The 21,387-nt window shown below is 34.1% G+C and overlaps 2 protein-coding genes across 3 annotated transcripts in view; one reads left to right on the top strand and one right to left on the bottom strand.

Annotated features, from left to right (window-relative positions):
• Positions 1-1,649, bottom strand: part of LOC132699855 (odorant receptor Or2-like) — a 4,227-nt gene extending 2,578 nt beyond the window's left edge. The window contains exons 1-2 of the mRNA XM_060666793.1: positions 1,524-1,649; positions 1,004-1,418 (exon numbers count right to left, since the gene is read on the bottom strand). Coding sequence (XP_060522776.1) covers positions 1,004-1,401 — 398 coding nt within the window. The 5' untranslated portion in view covers positions 1,402-1,418; positions 1,524-1,649. The remainder of the gene's footprint in view (positions 1-1,003; positions 1,419-1,523) is intronic.
• Positions 1,650-4,664: 3,015 nt separating this feature from the next.
• Positions 4,665-19,975, top strand: LOC132699712 (beta-glucuronidase). 2 transcript variants are annotated; one of them, XM_060666566.1, is made up of 13 exons: positions 4,665-4,844; positions 10,127-10,350; positions 12,031-12,216; positions 12,448-12,614; positions 12,666-12,805; positions 15,728-15,924; positions 15,981-16,140; positions 16,188-16,347; positions 16,404-16,547; positions 16,649-16,733; positions 19,321-19,497; positions 19,553-19,691; positions 19,747-19,975. In XM_060666566.1, exons 2-13 carry the CDS (start codon positions 10,147-10,149, stop codon positions 19,929-19,931), a joined length of 1,944 nt encoding a protein of 647 aa, XP_060522549.1. In that variant the 5' UTR covers positions 4,665-4,844; positions 10,127-10,146; the 3' UTR covers positions 19,932-19,975. The 2 variants fall into 2 exon arrangements, with proteins under 2 accessions (XP_060522549.1, XP_060522548.1); XM_060666565.1 differs by having other exon boundaries at positions 4,666-4,865.
• The last annotated feature ends 1,412 nt before the right edge of the window (positions 19,976-21,387 follow it).

Genomic DNA, 21,387 nt, shown 5'->3' with positions numbered 1-21,387 from the left:
ATATATATATATATATATATATATATATATATATATATATATATATATATATATATATATATATATATATATATATATATATATATATATATATATATATATATATATATATATATATATATATATATATATATGGCTTGAACTCCGACTGGAATCCTGCAGACGTTTCGCCAAAATCTCACTTGGCATCTTCAATGCTCGCGCTCCGAGAACGCTTCGAATATATATATATATATATATATATATATATATATATATATATATATATATATATATATATATATATATATATATATATATATATATATATATATTCTCACGTATTGATTCACGGATGGAAAAATGTGATGACACTATATTCCGAGATATCATCCGTTCGCTCGTTGAACTCCGACTGGAAACCTGCATCCGACTGGAATCCTGCAGACGTTTCGCCAAAATCTCACTTGGCATCTTCAATGCTCGCGCTCCGAAGTGTTCGAAGTATTTTCGGAGCGCGAGCATTGAAGATGCCAAGTGAGATTTTGGCGAAACGTCTGCAGGATTCCAGTCGGATGCAGGATTTGCAGGATTCCAGTCGGATGCAGGATTCCAGTCGGAGTTCAACGTGCGAACGGATGATATCTCGGAATATAGTGTCATCATATATATATATATATATATATATATATATATATATATATATATATATATATATATATATATATATATATATATATATATATATATATATATATATATATATATATATATATATATATATATATATATATATATAAACCCACAACTCTGTAATTAAAGCACGTTTTGCAAATCTCTGAAGGAGTCGCAAAAATATTGAAAAAATCCTCACCGTGGGGTATCAATTTTTCTATTATTTATTATTGAGGAATTTTGAGACAGGGATTACTGGGCCTAAACCTTAAGAATTCTAATTTATGCCTATCTGATGATCTAGAAAAATAATGATAAGCGATTTACATTCTTCTTAAGTGTTGCTTACCTACAAAACCGAGTGAGTGCAGAGTGACATTTCAAAATATCGATGTCGTTTGCTTTTTTAATTTCTTCTTCTGTCCTATTAATGAAAGCGAATATATCTCTAACTCTCTTCTTTTGGACGAGTACTACTTTAACCATGACAACGAAGGAGGTAATCATATACGCAAACGTGGAGAACACCTTTAGGGGCGAATTATCCACGTCGAACGCCAAAATGAAAAATTTGCTGCCCAGAAATATCAAGAAAAATGGGAAATACGCCTGAATGAACACGCTGTAGTAAACGTACAGTCTTTTGATGGTGGGGTTTTGCGTAATCGGAAGCCGCCATATTCCCGCCAATATCATGCTGTTTTTGGAAAATTTTAGAATTTCTAGTTTGCTGTAGTCTTCGGACATTTCTGATTTTTATCAACCTTAAAACAAAAGCAAAACAGCTTTGGATATAATGGAACTTAAGATGCGCTTTAGCGGTAATTACCAAAATATTGAGAATTTACTATTGATGAGACAAACCTTACCTCCTTTTCTATTCGACGTGCATTGGTCAAATAAAATGTTGCTAACGTTTAGTGCTGAAAAACTCAATACAACGCCATTTAAGCTCATTTTTACTAAATGATATGCCTGGAACGATTTAAATTTATTTAATTAGGTTATTATATATTAATATGGCGATTGTCGACTTAATAACCGTTCCATTACTTGTACACTTTGCGAAATTTGAATATTTTAGAACAGAAATGATTTGAACGTATTTAATAACTCAATCAGTCGATGGGAGTAAGATTAAAGCTAATAATGTCGATGCATTGTTCAATCTAAAAATTATCTTGAGAAAGCTTAAAGCGAAATATAAAACACAGTAACAGAAGGATATACTGACACCTTTCTAAATAATATTGGAGCAAAAGCGCCACGTAGAGCATACAGTGTATGTGTAGCCAACCTTGAACCTGAACAATTATTTTAGTCTCGCCAGAGGGCGCTATCCTCTCGGTTGGGATTTGTTTGAATAAAAATTTTAGAAGAACTAAATTTGCATAGAGTTAATAAATGTAATAAACAAGCATTGGATTCTCGGAATACTGCCGCGCCATGTAGGAAATTCTGAAGCACAGTTAACAGTGGTTCTGTTTTATTTGCAATATATACAATATATCGAATGTGGTGAAATGATTTTTTTAATTAACGAGCGAATAAGTGGTATACAAATATGTACAGGGCGGGCAAATTTCTATGTTTGTATAAGAGATCTCGGTTACTGGTATTTTAAATGTCCCTTCTCAACAATTTTTGATATTGACTTGAAAAATTGCTATGTATGTATATGTTGAGAGGAACCCAATGGCATGAACCAAACTTCGTTGTCATCTTATTATTATCTATTGAATTATTATCGATGTCTTTCGTAATTTTTCAAGCTCTGAAGGAGCCAACAGGATGATTGGCGAAACGTCAGCAATTTCGACTAAGCAAAAACCGACGCAGGAGGAATCCAGAAGTTTTGTAAAAAGCACGATGTCTTTCTTGCTTTCCGATTATAAGAAAAATGTATTTAGATATTCTACAGCTACTTTAAAGATTCTAAAATACCAAATTACGTACTGATTAGGAGTGCCGAAATTGTTAACTTCATTACAAAGTTGTACAACAGAACAGACAGAGGTTCTGAATTCTATGTTGTGTGCCATATTTGTATGTGTAGTTTTAATAAAATGGCGTTCTTAATGAAAACATCAAATAGTACATACAAGCTCCTCTCATACTTTAGGTCGATCTGATTTTTCGGTCAATTTAAACGATTAAAGTTATTTTGACATTTTGACTCAAAAAACTTAAACCTGTATTGTACGATATGTATTGTAAGATAACCAAACTAACCGAAAAGTCTTCTGACCTTCCCTTCAAGCGGATGTTTAAGGAACTAGTGGCTGAAAAAGTTTATGTTGCATACTATACTTCTTCCACAACTATTAGTTTTTGAACGCATTTTTGAAAAGCACCATGAACATATTAGGGACACCTTCTTATTTTCACTTCTTATTTTGGTATTATTTAAATTTATTCCTTATTTGAAACGAGCGCACTTGGTGAGAAATAACATTGACCCTCCTGTTACTAAAGTTTACAGCGTAGACGGTGTTGTTAGTAAGTTACATGACAAGTTTCGAAAAGAGCAAATATTGTAGGTTATGATATAAAAAATGCTTTTATTTCATTGTATTTGAGTTGTTAGGTTTTAAACATTTTTTTTTAAATCAATAATACCATTACCAAAGAAGTTATAGATTTGAGTGACAGAGACATTTATAGTTTCTTTTTCGATTTTTTGAAAATGCCAAATATGTGAAATTTTGGCGATAATGACGACCTAGTGTTGCTGCTGGAGGCGGGGCATAAATCCTATGATTCATTCTAATGGATGGAATATAATTCAGTTTGTAGGTCCCTAACATTATTTCAAAATTGAGAGGCTTAAAACTTTATCAAACACATTTTCCATCGCCACAAACGCATTTTTTTTGTTTTAATAATGTGCAAAAACTAAAAATAATAAATTGAGACATCAGAAGTCACTGAGTTAAGCTCGCAGCGATTCACGACAGTGTTTAACGAACCTGAATTCTTAAAGTGACACTTTCCGCACGCTTGATCAGTGTACAGTTGGATATTTTAGAGTTAGGGGCAGAAAAATAAATTAAAATGCGCCTGGAGATTGCATTATACACACCTAAAAGCGGCATTATTGGTTTCATTATAATACATGCAATTTAAGAATTATTATGCACTTTCCGTTAAAGCGGATTGAGTTGCCAGAATGTCGAAAGGTCCTATAGTCAAAGCCTATAGTCCTATAGCGCTCGCAACATCATAATGACCTAAAATAGAACGCTCCATTAGTTCAGTTAAAATATGACAGTTGTTTAAAATCATTACTATAAGAGTACTATCTCAGTCACCGGATCAGGTCTGGCTGAAAAATAATATTTCTTATAAGATTGTGATTGTGATTCACGTCAAGTACTATTCATCAAACGCAATGTTTTCTTTTAAATATTGAAAGAAACGCAGACTTAATCTAATCTTTTCACGTAATTTTAACACAGAAGAACGTGCAAAAACAAAAATCTCAAAATAATTAGGTTATAACCCGGTAGTAACCGATAAAGGGTAGAATTTCAGAAGCGGCGTAAAAAGTTACTGTTCACTAAGCGTAACTAAAGTATCTGAACCGCTTGTAGCGATTCTCGACAGTGCTTAATGAAGCTGAAGTTTTGGAGTAAGGAGTACAAAAAAAAAATTGTATACCTTATTTCGCGGAAATCGTCATTTTCCGATTCTCAAAAAGTCGGAGGACTAAATAATCAAATTACGCGAAGCGCCATCCTCAAGATGCAATTTTCGCGTAGGCAGACAATTTAAGCATATCGCATTAAAAAGGAAACCCCATATTAACAAAATGGGCTGACGGGATCACGTTTAACCGATTAGAAATTGCCCGTGACTTAGCCGGATCGGTCGAGGTAAAACTGAACACCGCGATCATCCTCTTCGGTTCGAACAAAAGAACGCGGTTCAATTTGCATATCAACCTGCAACAAACTTAACAACAAACGATCTTTTAGCAGCCCCGGTCAACATTCACATATTAGACCGTGAAATTAGATAGGATTATGCCAGTTGGTCATGAATAGTCGCTGGCACTAGTTAGCTCGGAACATGGAGTGCGTTCGTTAATCTCGTCGTTATTTATCGTCGCAGGCGTAAACAGAAACAACGCGGTTTCGTTGGCAATTAGGAAACGAGATAGAAAAACGTGTTCTATTAATTATTATTACGTACGTAATAAGAGAGAGAAAGTAAGTTTGGTGCGGTTTTTAATGCAGATATTATTAGGAACGTTAGCCAGAGCGATTTTTAAATAAGAGCCGGTATTGCTTTTGCACGTGCAGGTGTCTAATGATGTATTCGTTATCCGAATGTGAACCTTGTTCTGTGAACATGGTTAATTGATTTTTTCTTAACCTAAAATTTATTTTATGAAGATTTCTATTCAAAAGCGCTCATGTACTTTTTGTTCGTTTCAGACATCTTGGGGTAGTACGTTAGTGATATAGGAAGTGCTATTAACACGGAAAATGTTGCCTGTGTAGGGTGCTATTCAGAAATTTCTGGTTATTTGCAATGAAATGAAACTTTTTCTATCACTAAAATTATTTTTAGAGGCAGTTTACACACTTTTAGTTCTTTTCGTTCATCTTGAGAGAGTACGTTATAAATATTAAATAGATAATATTACCTATGTATATAAGATCCTATTTAGAAAATTCTGGTTATTTGAAATTTAAATTGAAAATTTTCTGTCACCAAAGTTATTTTTATTTAGAGAAAATTTAGAAACTTTTACTTCGGTTCGTTCATCTTCAGGTAGTGCATTATTGGTATTAAATGTTACCTTTGTATATACCGATCTGTTTAGAAATTTTTTGATATATTCAATAAAATGTGAATGGCTCCCTTTTTTCCTCTCTTAAAATTCTTTCTATTTAGAGTTCAATCCAGAAGCACTCATTTAGTTTTTTTTCGTTCTTCTTGGGGGTAGTAATGATATGTAATAATAATGTTGCCGATGTAAGATCCTGTTCCGAAATTTGTTGTTAAAATACTGATATCACTAAAATTATTTTTATTTAGGGATAGTTTAGAAACTTTTGGTTCTTTTCGGTCATCTTGAGCAAATTATTGATATTAAAATGATAACGTTACCTATTTATATAAGGTCCTGTTTAGAAATTTGTTGTTATGTGCAATAAAATTGAAATGATACGGGGTGCTTATATCATAGATAATGTTTCCTACGTAAGTCCGGTTCAGAATTTTTTTTTTAGGTACACTAGAATTGAAATAACACTTTTAGACGTACGATCACTAAAAATCTAGATGAAGTTAACTATGAATTACCATTTTGCATCAATACACATAGAAATAGGCTTTACATATGTGCATTTCGTAGTGTCTTTGAAAAGTCCTCTAAAAGCGGAACCCCCGCTGTATTTGCCTTACTTCTAAAATATGGGGTATAGATTTTGAGGAGAACTCTAAGACACTTCCATATGTCTTTACCAAATTGTGTTCTGTAATAGCAGTTTTGTTTTAAATTTTATATAAAAACATTGGTTCAAACAGCAATGTCCCTAATTCATCGCTCACTTCACACGCTTCAAGTAAATTAGTTACCTGCTACAGGTACCTACTAATTTTGAATTTTTAAAACTCATACAAAATTAAAGAGGGACTTTACATTTTAATATTCCAATAAAATCATCTTAGTTTTTTATATCATCCAACCTCGTTTCTATGTTCAGCTCTATTTATATCATTTTTTTGAAATTAGTCTATTGCATTACATTCTTTGTGTATCTTTTAATTCATTCTGATCGAATTGACATAGATATAAAAATATAGTTAATTTTTATCCCATCCGAGTAGTTTTAAAGTGATCCTTTTGTACTTACACTGCATTCTGCATTTATTTCCCCTGGTTTTGGACTTCTTCGTTGTCCAATCGTCAAATCCAATTCACAACTTTGCATACTTACGTTGACCCAAATTGGAGATTTGCCACTTCTTGAATGTGTGTGATAGGCGTCAAAGTATGTGTTTAGATGACGGTGTTAGGTTAGTCTGCTGTACTCTAGGTTTTGGTTTACCTGTCCATGACCTGAAGTCAACTTTTTCAATACCTCCAAATTTATATATGTTTTTCCGTTGTTGGCTAATGATAAATCAACTTTAGAAATCTTGACCTCTACTTGTAGGTATGCCTCTGGAGTAGAAAAACAATTGGATACTGTTACCTGCATCTGTACATGACCGCCACATTGTCAAAAATTTCAACAATCACTTCTGCAGATTGGTAAACAATATCTATCAGATGGCTAAGCATAAAAATCCACAAATATTTGTCAAACGGACTTTGTATGGGTATATTTATTGAAAATATCTTTATATATATTTAAACTAATGTTTAATTAAGTCAGTTCAGAACAAATCAAGATAATTGAAGTCACCAACGAATAGTCCATACTTCATACTTTTACTCTGTTAAAAGTGTTATTGTAGTTAAATAAATGCATAAATAAAATAAACGAAATTCCAAAATATTTCGAATTAAATTGTAATACACATTATAAATATGTCCGGACCGAATTTATTGTAAAATATGATAATAGAGTGACTCTTTTATACATCAAATTTTAAGAATGTCAGACACACAAATCAACCCTTACCATCGTATTACATTCTTCCCAGTTTTTATATACTTATTAAATTCATTATTTTATACCGTTACACTAGCAACTTTAAATTAGCTAATGAATTATTTACGATTCAATGTAGGAGCGATATGTTTAAATAACGGTATCTGTTTTTTTTTTGAAAATTCGACATGAGGACTAAATGAACATTAAACGAATGCGGCTGATTCGGTAAATATTAAAAAAAACTATGAATGAGGTGAATAAAAGTGTGCGTGGTGTCGTGATAATTTGCAAACTTTAATCTGTTATTATTAAAATTACAAGGAATAAAGGTTTTACTGCTGCGCTAACTGTTGGTTAATTATGCACATCATGTTCGTTTGAAAAATAAATTTATCGGTACTCTTTGTAGAATTTAAGGCGTGTACGAAGGTGTTCCCGTACAACAAAACAAACAAATTAAAATGTTAAAGCCGGATTTAAAGAAAGGATGAATTACACGGTCAATTGCATCGTGAGATTGTGAGAAATTTTACGTTTGGTGGAATTTGCTCGGATTTTGTTTATTCCTAACTCAATTTTTGATTGATATTACTATTGTTTTCTCTCTCACCTCTAAAACTAAACCTAGATCTAAGCGGAAAGTCTTGGGCTACTAGGGCGAAATCCAAATAATTGAAAAAATCTAAAAAAAGGTCCGAACGGCCACATTGAAAGAAATGGTAACTCTTGCATAGATGTGTATTATTATAGACACTTTTCTAAAAAAGTTAATGCGCAAAATCAATTGGGATTATTCCAGTAGTAAATCATTTCTAGAGGTATTCTTATCTCCATTTCAATAGACACCGTGTGTGTAAGCCTGACTCTATTTACATCGGGAATACAAACAAACGCCTGCTTCTGACCCTCTTAGTTTTTTACAAAAGCCTATATATATGATGACACTATACTCCGGGATATCATCCGTTCGCTCGTTGAACTCCGACTGGAATCCTGCATCCGACTGGAATCCTGCAAATCCTGCATCCGACTGGAATCCTGCAGACGTTTCGCCAAAATCTCACTTGGCATCTTCAATGCTCGCGCTCCGAAAGCACTTCGAACACTGGGAGGTTATCGGCGGTGCGTGCGTTATTTATACTCTGCGCCGGAGATGGTAACGGTGATGCTTGTGCGTGGGGGGAGGTGGCTCCGCCCCCCGAATTGTCGCGTTGTTAATTTCGCACGATCGTAGTTGCGATGTCCCCGTTGCCTGCTGCGCATCGCTCTGCTGTTTGATTATCGTTCTCCACGTGTTGGATAAATGCAGAGCGTCGACTCTCGTATTGAGGTGTCCGGACTTTTCTATTTCGATGGCCTCTCGTATAATCCTAGTCCTAAAATCAGGAATATTAGCTATTTGTTTGCAAGTGCCGAAATCAATTTTATGGCCTGTCTGATGTTGGTGCTGAAACCAAGCAGATGTTGTTTGTTTGTTTCTTATGGCTAAACGATGTTCCTCGAGCCTGGCTGAAATCCTTTTGTTGGTCTGTCCCACATACGTCAGGCTGCACGATCCGCATGCTACACTGTATACTCCTTGGTTTTCCAGAGTAATTTTTTGTTTTGGGTTTCTTAGTATTGCTCCGATGACATGGTCAGGTTTGTATGCCGTTGATATGTCGTGTTTCCGTAATATTCGGCCGATTTTGTCAGTAACCCCCTTGATGTATGGCAGGACAGCGATCGATTTTCGTTGGGTCTCGTCCTGCACTCTCTTCTGCGGCTATTGTTGTTTATTGATTGCCTTGCTGATGGTGCGCCTTTGGTATCCGTTTTGTCGAAGACAGGTACTAATTTTCTTCAGTTCTTTATCTCTGTTCCTCTCGTTTGTGAGCCTGAAGGACCGAGCAATTAATGTATTTGCCACTGCCTGTATCTGTGATGGGTGGTGATGAGATTTAGCGTTCAGATATCTATTAGTGTGTGTTGGTTTTCTATAGATAGTGTGTTCCAAGTGTCCATCTTCGGACCTTGTGATGTGCACATCTAAAAAGGGCAGACTGTTATCCTCTTCAAGTTCTATTGTAAATTGAATCCTTGGGTGAATGGAATGGAATATCTTGAATAAAATGGTCTTTTTGTGATTTTTTTCCGAAGTAACGAAATAGGCATTGAGAAATGTAAACAAAAGCAACACTCAATTTTGCCCAAAATCAGAAGTCGGACTAATATACCTGCCGGTCCATTTGATTTTCCAGTTTTGTCGTCTGTTTTATGGTGATTTGGCACCACTGAGAGTCATCATGGTGCACTATACCACATACCAAATACCACATTTGAAAACAGAAACCTATTTAGTTCTCCAGAATAGGACACTCAATGTGAATCACGCTTTATAATAAACTCAATTATAAATCTTAAAAAATATTTTATATAGGATTCGACTCTGTGGGTCTGGCTTATTTCAATAACATGTAATAAATTTTAATAATATGTCTTTCTATTTTTATGACACGATAAACTCAATTATGAAGCTTTCTTTATTTATTTTCATATCATTGTCATATATATGAATTAACCCTGCTCCACAAAGGATTTATAGGAATTTAGTAAAAGAATAATCAACGAACCAAATAAGCTTGGACAGATCGCATACTAAACCCAAAAAACCTTAAGTTTACTATACTACTAATTTGATTACCTATTTGCGTTGTTATTTTATTACATGATCGATACGTCTAATATCTCAATTGTCTGTCCATTTCTTACAAAATAAAAATAATGAATAACATGCTCCCCCAATATTAAGAATTAAGGTACATTTCAGTAAATATGTTTTAAACGAAATAAAAGTCTCATTGTCTCCTCCGTTTCAGATCAATTCCACCTTCAAACTATGACTCTCGCATGCTTGGCATTCCTCTTAATTACCGTCGAGCTTTCGAAAGCGGAGATTCACAGAGGGGGTATATTGTTCCCCAGGGAATCGGAAACTAGGCAAGTCGTGTCTTTAGACGGATTATGGAATTTCATTGTGCCCAACACGACGAATCCTTTCGTAGGTTTCGAGCAGCACTGGTACAAAAAGGATCTGAGAGACGTAAGAACTATTTAATTACAGGCATACCGAGATGGTTGGCGTTATTCATAGCAGCCTCACCAAGATATCTTGAATTTCGCACAACAATATCATACATCCCTTTGAATATCAAACAGCCATCTAAAAGAATTTAGTTCTTTTGGGTCCCACATTAAGCAAGCAACAAGCGCAGGATTCTGACACTAATTTCTGTCGCTTTATTATCTTTTTCAGGGCGGTCAATACACCATGTTGCTTAACAACTTGAAAAAACTTCAGTTGATTTCTTGACTTAAAAAAAAAATAAAACCCGCCAGTAAAAATCATTTTTTTAGCAACAAAAACATGTGTCATTAAAAATAACATAGCAAGATATCAAAAGGCAAGAATACTGTATTTTTAGTTACTTAACTCTAAGCACGGCAAAAATATTTGTTGGTTCAGCATGTCTAAAGCCAAGATTCAGTCATCATGAATAATTTAAAAAATATTTATCTATAAAATTATAATAAAATTTTACGGTTTATTAAAAATCCATTTTTGAATTTTAAAATTGTTAAATCAACGTTAAAGTTAAAGTCATTATAACTTAAAAGTTTTTTTTTACAAAAACGATTTTAGTATCTAGTGGTGTGATCGTATTTTGAAAAAAAATTATATGATATATACTGAAATGGATTCTGCCATAACGTTATTATTAGGGTAGTTCTATTAGTAATGGTCACAAAACACCTTTTTTGATATACTTCCACAGACTGCTTTAATACTATTTACCAATCTTCTGGATTCCTCCTGCATCGGTTGCTGACGAATCGAACTTGCTGACGTTTCGGTTATCATCCCGTTGGTTTCTTTAGAGCTGAACTGAAATTAGCTCGCATTCTACTCTGTACCAGTTTGTATACTGTTTGAGGGCTCGTTGCTAAAGGAAGGGCATGACATTGTCTGCTTCCTATATTGGTGAAAGGTAAAGACCTAAGTCGCGGTTAGGATTGTTTGGTTATATATACATTTCTATAAATTCTAGGATTTTTCGTTGGTAGAAGAATTGATTACATGAAAGAATGTTAGTTTTATCGAATACAATTTTATGCGGCTGATGAATTTATTTGTCTTAGTCTTAAGGCTCTGTCATGTTCTTTAGGCCTAGTTGATATTTTTTTCATTCCGTCTCTCCAATGTATCTTTTGACGCATATGCATGGAATGCTGGAAACTTCTGCTATCTCGAAAGGAATTTTGTCTTTGGCGGACCGAAGATGTTGAGAGATTTTTGAACAAGTGGTAAATCTGGTTTTGACGTTATATTTTTTAAGAACTTTTGATGTGTGGTCATTGATGTTTTGAATGTAAGGAAGAACAACAGTGGCAAGTGTGACAGTTTCAATTAAGATCTGAAGAAGCCAACAGGATGATTGTCGAAAATTGAGCAAATTCGCTTCATCAATAACCGACGCAGGAGGAATCCAGAAGTGTCGTAAATAGTAAATAAGGCACATATGAGATATAAATTAAATTAAGAAAATTTATTCCAGAATCCAGTTTTGGATACTTAATATACAGTATTAGAATATAGTACAAAATAAAACTATTTCGAGATCGCAGTAAAAATGCTTCTGCTTCTGTTCGGGCAACGAAGGCGAAATAATCGCCTATCATAAAACTATCTTCAGAAATTTTGCGTCCCTTTTTTTCTTTTTAGACCTCGGATACAGACATCTCGTTGATGCCGGTCCCATCGAGTTACAACGATATCGGGACGGACTGGAGGATAAGGGATCATGTCGGTTTGGTCTGGTACGACCGAACGTTTTTCGTGTCAAAGTACTGGTCTGAAATAGGTCGGGTGTGGTTGAGGTTCGGATCCGTTTCTTACGCTGCCCAAGTAGTAAGATCCCACATGTTCTTATTTATTTTTATGATTAACACCGATATAAAAATAAAAAATAGAAAATTGTAATAAATACAATTTGTTGAAATTATTAATTAAAACATATCTTATATCATATTACTTTAAATATGAGGGTTAGGTCAAGCATGTTTGCAATTGCAATTCCAATATTTCATTTAAAATATTTTAACCTCTATTCGTGGAACTATAACCAAGAACACCTTGCAGTGGGTAAATGGACAACTGGTAATGAGCCACGAGATCGGCCATTTGCCATTTGTCGCAGAGGTAACCGCATATTTAAAATACGGCAAAGAAAATCGAGTTACAGTGGCGTGCGACAACACCTTACTGTCAGACACCGTACCCCAAGGGCGCGTGGAACAGCTTTCCAGGTGAAACTTTAATGGCGCTTATGGCTTTTTCCCAATAGTTTATGTTCACAGCGGACGACTTCGGCAAATTTATACATTCGACTTCTTCAATTACGCAGGCATTGATAGACCCGTGAAACTGTACACGACACCCAAAACTTATGTAGATGACGTAACGGTATTCACCGTTGATATTGAAGAGGAGGTTTATGGTTAGTTTTTTACCGATTTCCTACTAATGTGATGTGATTTACGAAGATTACCGAAATATACTCCCTGAAATACCGAGAAATCGGTTGATTTTATGAAAAAATTACATCTTGAAGTTTGTTTCTAGTCTCTGCTTTAAAGTTCTGGGCGTATCCGGTACTTTAGTTAGGGGTTTGTGGGCAATCGAATGTTTTCGGTAGAATTTAAATACTTAATGTCAGAGAAAGACGTTGATAAACTTCTTCATAGACTCGTTTATTAAGCACTGTCTTCGCTTGTGTCAAACCAAATTAGTGACTAAAGTGTCTTTTACCAAACTTGTAGCATAATGTACACGGTGTCCCAAATCGGAGTTAATCACAGGGTTTCTATACAAATTCACATTATTAGCCTGAGCACTTGCTAATACAGTAATCCCTTTGTTATCGATATTTTGTTTATAATAGGCTATCTTTAATTAAATTAAATGTTTGGCCTTGTTTGGCGGCGACTTTTCTGAGTATCTACCAATTAAAAAATGTTTTTTAAAAGTAAGTATCATAGTAATTGAATCTCTTGGTGCCTATCTTTTATGACATTCAATAAAACAAACCGTAGTGTCATACTCACGATTATTTTCAAAATTATTCAGTTTTTGTCCTCGTTGATTGTCTGGTGTCTGAGGATAGTCATCATCCCGGGTTTCCACAGTTTAAAACGTAATTTTCCGACATTACCTTGTAATGAATATAATTTCCGGAAAGCCAATTTCCATCTAATGTTTGATCGTATTGTCAAGATAGATTGAACCCTCCTTGAATCTTTTGACAAAGCCAATGTACTTTTATGGTAAACTTACAACATCTTCGATGAATATGTAAGCGTAAGCGAAAGTATCCCCCGTGGTTCACACAGGATATAATCAAGCAAATCCGCTTAAAATTTAAATATTTAAAATTGTTTAAGATTAAGAATGATCTTGGTGCTCTCAATTAATTTATACTATTAACGGCCAAAATTAAATGAGATCTTAATAATTCCTATAATTTGTATGCACTGCCTGCTGAGTTTGAGATGAAAACCGATCCAAATAAATTTTGGCGTTTTATTAATAATAAAAGGGGTTCAACTAACATTTCAGACAGGATAGATAGATAGATATTTTGCTACCTCTTCTTCAAATTTTCCATTTATTAATAGCGATACTATGTAAGTTCTTCATTTTACATATTTTCAAGAATATCAAGTGCTAGCGGCTCTTAAGCAGGCAAAAAATAAGTTGACGTCGGGAAATGATTGCATTCCGGCTTTTATTTTAAAGGACTATGCCAATGTCCTTGCTATACCACTTGCTTACTGAATACGTGCCTTAAATCCTGCAGTGTGCCTGATATCTGGAAGTTATGCAGAGTTAGACCTATTTACAAAAAAGGTGTCAATTTACATGTCAGTAATTTTCGTCCCATTTCATTACTTTGCAATTTTTCTAAGGTTTTTGAAACACTCCTGTACAATAGATCATACAATCATTTAAAAAACAGTATAACATCAAAGCAACATGGTTTTATGAAAGAAATATCACGCACGTTATACCTGAGAATCTAGACTTGCGATCTCAAACTGATGTTATCTATACCGATTTTTCGAAGGACAATAAGTATCCCCCAATTGATCTAAGCAATACTTCGCTTCGTAATAGGCATAACGTACACAAATGAAGTTCTGGCCGCGATTGTCATTCGGCAGGTATTCTTGTACAAAATTATTCATAATCAAGTTGTTAATCCGGGCCTCTTATCAAAATTGAACTTTGGTGTTTCCAGGGTTACCTCAAGAGTAAATCAAACCTTTTACCTTTCTATGCTGCGTATGAATATTTTAAAATTTTCCCCTATACACGGAATGTGCGATCTGTGCAACGCGGCAAGTTTCCAGCTTGATATATTTTCTTCTTCTGTACGTGACGTTAAAACATGTTTTTTAAGGAATGGAATGTAATTATTTTTGTTTCATTTTACGTCGTATTAGCATTTTGCTATCCTTTTGTTTTTTTTTTAATTTGTTACTTTATGTCGGTGTTCTGTAGTTAGGTTTATCCTGTTGAACAGTGTATCTAAATAAATAAATAAAAATCTTTTTTTTTGCTTTTTGCTCCTATGGAGGAAATCCATCTACGGGCAGAACTAAGATGTCTGTTTGTGGATACTTTAATACATATAACTTCGTGGCTTACGTTTTTTTATAATATTACGTTTTTAGTTTACACCGGAAGTGCTTAGTGTTTAAAAAAAATGCTTCATTTAAAACATGTATGTCAATGTGTTGAACAAGTTTTGTCGTTAATGTGTTGTTCGTTAACTGCATCACTGGATTCTAAGTAAAAATTGCTATTTATTGCAATTTTTAGTTTTTTTCTATCTGACCGGGTGTCCTAAATATGAAATTGGGTTTGCGACTTTCATAGTTTTACGAAAAACAGACGCGCGAAAACCGCAAAGTTCAGTTGCTTCTGGTTACAGAGGAATCCTGTTGGGACCCGGTGTACTATTTGTGTTCTACAACGTGATATTCTTAAATTTGGAGCAGGATTTTTAAAAAATAATAAAATTCCCAATCTTTTTTTTTCCTCAAATAGTCCGATTTCTACATTTCTACAGAACTTTCGGAATGGCCAAGGATTTTTCAACAAGCTGCGGATTTAGCAATATTGTTTCTATATGAATTAGTACTCTATGGTAGTAAGAGATTTCTCTCTAAGAATAAAAATATTGCAAATGATATTCAAGTAAAAAACTTCTTTACTGATGGCTAAACCCTTCGCTTTAAAATTGAGCTACCCAGCTTCATTATTATTAATAATCAATTAATTAATTAATAATAATAACTTTCATACAAGAAGACCAGACAATTGCAAAATGTAATTTTCGAAACGTGTTGCGTTATAGCTTTGCTGCAGTATAACGTTACCGTAAACGGAGATCACAATGTGTCGTGCCGTGTTAATTTGCTGGATAAGAAGAACGATATAGTAGCGATAGCTCATGATTATACGAATTTTAGCGGTATTTTAAGAATCGAGGATCCCAATCTTTGGTGGCCATATTTAATGAATCCTAGTCCCGGATATCAGTATAAATTAGAGGTATATTTAGTCAAAATGGCCATTGAGCGACATTTGCGGAGCTGTTTTATTTTTAGGTTGAACTCTTCGATCCCAATGGCGATCTCGTAGATAAATACGTAATGCCCGTGGGCATCAGAAAACTGTCGTGGACGAACAAGAGTTTGCTTATCAATAATAAAGAAATGTATCTACACGGTTTTGGTAGACACGAAGATGCGGACATAAGAGGAAAAGGTAGTCGGTACCAAAGAATGATCATAATCATCATGGGTGTGTTCTAGGCGTTGATCTTCCGTTGATAATTAGAGACCACAACTTAATAAAATGGATTGGTGCAAATGTGTATCGGACCTCGCACTATCCGTATGCCGAAGAGATAATGGACCTGGCAGACGAAATGGGGATTATGATAATAGATGAATGTCCCAGCGTCAATACAGAGTATGCGAAGAAATGGCCTTATAAGAACATTTAATTCGAATGAATAATTATTTCAGGATATTCAGCGACGGTTTGTTGGCCAAACATAAAGTTTCCCTGACGGAATTAATAAAAAGAGATAAAAACCGACCGGCTGTGATTATGTGGTCTGCAGCCAATGAGCCTAGGACGCAGTATCCAAATGCAAGGGAATATTTTAGGTATAAAATAATCACGATCACAAACAAACTTGCTAGGGATCAATAAGTTCCCATGCAGCATTACCCGCGCGTTACATAATTTCTTTTAATTTCATTTTTAGGAGAGTTATAGAACACATCAAAGGTCTGGATTCTACAAGACCAACAACCATAGTAGAAGCTCAAAATGTAATGGTGGTGCAATCGGTAATAATATATTAATTTATCAATCAATCAGTGATTTTCCTAAGATTATAATCGGAGACGATCATTCAATTGGTATCATCACCCTGTTGATTTTTGAAACTTATTTAATTACAAATCGTTCGATCGTCTGGACTCAACAAGACGAATAACCAACCACATAGTACAAGTAAATTACTAAATAATTATCAAATTCTTCCATGTGTGTGTTATAGAACTTTATTTCACTTCAGCAGGTAAATATGAGCGATCAAAATGTCAATGTCAAAGACCACCGAGTCCTGTTCAAATTTTCGAGAAAGGTCAATTGGAGCTGTAAAAACCCTCAATTACGAGTTTATAGTAAATTAAACCATACCAAAGTGACTTTTGTTGATGCTGTTATAGGTTTTATTTATCCCCTTTGCTTTGTCCTTAGGTAATAGTTCGATCAAATATTTATTAATATCAATAACATATAATAATAAATGACACTTTCACATAAAGTTTTACATTATTCTTCATGGCATGTTGCGAAACAGTTGATCGTTATTTACTTATGGTAGGTTCTCCCAGGATTATCTAATATAATGACGTACGAGCCCTAACAACTAAATGTTCGGACGATGTAAAAAATGATAAAAAAAGTCATTTTTATATCTATTTAATTTTTTTTTTGCTTTGCCGATTGAATAATCAATTTACGCACATTTCGATAGCACAGAAAGTGCTATCGTAATGAATTATTTTTTATTTCGCATGAATTACATAGCAAAATATTTGAACCATACCAAATTTGGTGACAAATAAATATTCGGACGCGAATGTTTATTGACCAAGAAATCAATGCTACCCATGCATGATGGTAAAATGTAGTGTGCTTAGAAAAATGAGATGTCAGTTCGGGTTGTATCTTTCAAGTTTTTATAATACTTGATAAGAAAATAACGCGTGGTGTTGCAACAAACACAAAAGTGCGAGAAATTATCATATATCAGTACTGCAGAGGTAAATCAATGCAAAAAATTGCAAATGACTTGAGTATTGCAAAATCAACAGTCGAGGATATTATAAAAAAGTATGGAGAGACAGCTAGTGTTAGCGTTCGTGGTAAAAGTTCAGGCCGACCCCGTAAAATCACTGAAAGAGATCGTCGAATTCTGGTCAAGATTTGTAAAACTACGACAAATTCAAGCCTAATGGAATCACGAGGTAAACTTAAATGTCTCCAGAGAATGTTGTAGACAATGGATGCATAAATCTGGTTTGAGTTTTTATAAAGTAAGTTTACAATTTTTTCTGTTTCAATATAAAAATTATTAATATTCTATGATCTACTTTTGTTAAAGCCAAAGGAAAAACCATTATTAACGTCTATTCAGAAGAAACAACGTTTGGATTGGGCAAAATCTAAAATATCTTGGACAACGGAAACGTGGAGTAACGTTATCTTCAGCGACGAATCAAAATTTGATGTGTGTGTAGGCGATTTTCGAAAAAGTGTGATTCGTGCCTTTCACGAAGATTGTCTAAAGCGCACGGTAAAATTTCCCCAAGGTGTTATGATATAGGGGTGTATGAGTGGTAAAGAGGTTGGCAACTACCAGTTCATTGATGGTACTGTAAATGCAGAAAAATACCAACAAATATTATCAAGAAGTTTGATTCCATCAATAGAACGAACTTTTGGAAATAAAAATTTTATATTTCAACAAGAAGGTGCGTCCTGCCATACTGCGAAAACAACAAAAAAGTGATTTGGGGATCATAATAAGAAAGTTTTATCGTGGCCATCAAGGCTTGAATATTATTGAAACTTTATGGCATCGGATGAAAAAGACTTTGCGTAACAATCCTCAGCGTACAGTTCCAGCATTAAGACTTTGGTAGATTCCATGCCAAAACGCATTAAAGCTGGTATTGCCGCGAAAGGTGATGTTAATTCTTATTAATGTTCGATTTAAAGTAAAAGATTTAAATGCGTCCGAATATTTATTTGTCATCAAATTCGGTATATTTTTGATATTTTGTTATGTAATTTATGTGACATTAAAAAATAATTCATTACGATAGGACTTTTTGGTATAAAAATAAGTGCGTGATTTCATTTTTCAATCGAAAAGGCAAAAAAAAATCAATTTAAAATAAGTATAAATATGTTTTCTTATTATTTCGTACATCGTTCGAACAATTAGTTGTTAGGGCTCGTAGACATATAGTGTTATTTTGGGCTAGTCGTCGCTGTCTATGTCCACTGGTTATCGCAATACCAACCGAGAACAGTATGACTATAGACTATAAGATCCAGTTGTTCGAAAAATCTATTTTATGGATCTGTCGATCCTATAACTAACTACTCCACTCAAGTCTGAATCGGTGACAAGTATCATCGGATACAAGTATCATTTCGACCAATCTTGCTTCCATGCAATTTCCTAAAAGGTGTCCCCTAGCCTTTTACAGATCTACTATCCTAGCCCGTACAAATAATCGACGATGCAGACGATATTTTCAATACACCAACTATGTTATTGTCTAGTACACTAACCAAAACATTATAAATATATCTAAGTATGTATTTATGTTATCCATTTATAGAATTCAATTTCAGTCAGAGTTCGTAGACATAATAGGATTTAATCGGTACAACGGATGGTATCACGATGAAGGTAATTTAGACGTCATCACTCAAAACATCGTAAAAGAGGCAACCCTGTGGCACAAAAAGTTTAACAAGCCTGTGATAATGCAGGAATACGGCGGGGATACCTTGGAAGGATTACACTTTGTAAGTACAAAAACTGCTAAGAGCAACTGATATGACTTCATCTATTCTTCGTTAGGTGCCCGATTATATATGGTCCGAAGAATACCAAGTCGGACTGCTGTCGAAACATTTCGAAGCCTTTGACATTTTAAGAAAAGAAGGTTTCTTTATCGGCGAATTCATCTGGAACTTTGCCGATTTTAAGACAGCTCAAGGTTTGCGCGGGTTTTTGTTACCCAAATATCCAATTTTTAACGCAATCGATTTTAGTATATACCAGAGTGGGCGGTAACAAAAAGGGAATCTTTACCAGAAGCCGACAACCCAAATCTAGCGCGCACCACATCAGAAAAAGATACTGGGGTCTGGCGAATGAGTATTTCAATGCCACGTTTCCCGAAGATTTGGAAACGTACGTTCTAAATCGGGTAAAGACCACCCAAGATGAACTGTGATATTTTAATTTATTTATTTTAGTCATTTTAGTTTGAATAAACAAAACTACACATAAAACGTATCTTTGTCTTTATGAACCAGTTAGCTGTAAGAGATTGAAATCATAACACACAAAAGTCTTTCAAAGTATCGTTTTAAAAATACATAAACATGCGGCTCTCCGAATTTGTACCAATAAACACGTCCGAGATTGCAATTATTGTTTAAAGCAGACATTCGAATCACGTTGGTTGATTATTCTGCTAAACTTCTGCTATTTATCAATATGGGTTGTTGCTCAGCGAATCTAACAATCGCCTTTGTGACCTTGTTGGTTTTGGGTGGCGACTTATTACTCGCATTTTGCAACCACGAGTTTACTTACCAGAGGTAAAATCAGATTTTTCCTACCATAAAACCATTAAACAATTATGCATATTTCTTTCTGTGCCTTTATAACAATTGATGAAAAGTAAAATGGTCAACAAAATTACGAAGTGTTAAGCATAATTTGTAGAAAGTGTGTTGTTTCAATAATTAGAGGTACGATATAGGTAAACAAAATATTTATCTATAATTTTATCATCAGAACAATAATTTACTTACAAGTTCTCCAAAAAGCAACACTGCTCAATAGTACCTGGAACTACTCATATAGTTGTTGGAGCAAGTTGCATTGAACAAATTCACGAAACTCAAAAAGCATAATTAAGGAAAATACTATATTCGTAGTATTTTTTGGTGCAATCTTTCTTGGCTGTATTACGCTATTTTATTAGATTATAGGAAGGACCACTTAAAAACCGATAGATGTTATGCACCCCTTGAGCAGCTCTTAGCCGATCCTCATTTTGTTTCGCCAATTTTAGTCGCTCATCATCAACATATATAAAATTTTAGTTTGTTGCAAATCTGCGAAAAGAGTAAACACAAGGCGATAAATTATTAAAAGTTATCCAGTTTTATTTAAAAATGTACAATGTAAATAATTGAAATGGTTTGATCAAAGCAGTAAATCAACATCACCACTTAATATATTTAATATTTCGTTGAGATTATTACATAATTTTTTGGGTGGGCATTATTTATCAAGATAATAAAAACCAATCAACAATTGCTATTAAAGTCCATTCAAAAATAATTGTGACCAATATAGAAAAGGTAAAAGTAAATTGGAGACAACAATCAGGTCAGGGAATGAGCAACCGAAATTAATAATAATACACATCCCTCAAACCATAGGATTGAAAAGATTGCAGACTTGCTTTTACTGGTTTATCACTCAAAACAGCCTCGCAAATTATATATCACACACACTATTTTAACCATTGTGGTGTGCGAATAAACAATACAACAGATAAAACGTATCTTTTCTAAATGCAAACCCGTTGGATTTCAGAGATTGAATTGTTTATATATATATATATATATATATATATATATATATATATATATATATATATATATATATATATA

The sequence above is a fragment of the Cylas formicarius genome, unplaced genomic scaffold, assembly GCF_029955315.1.
Source record: "Cylas formicarius isolate icCylForm1 unplaced genomic scaffold, icCylForm1.1 PGA_scaffold_3__17_contigs__length_32017465, whole genome shotgun sequence".
Lineage (NCBI taxonomy): Eukaryota > Metazoa > Arthropoda > Insecta > Coleoptera > Brentidae > Cylas > Cylas formicarius.
This window is presented reverse-complemented; position numbering and strand designations above follow the sequence as displayed.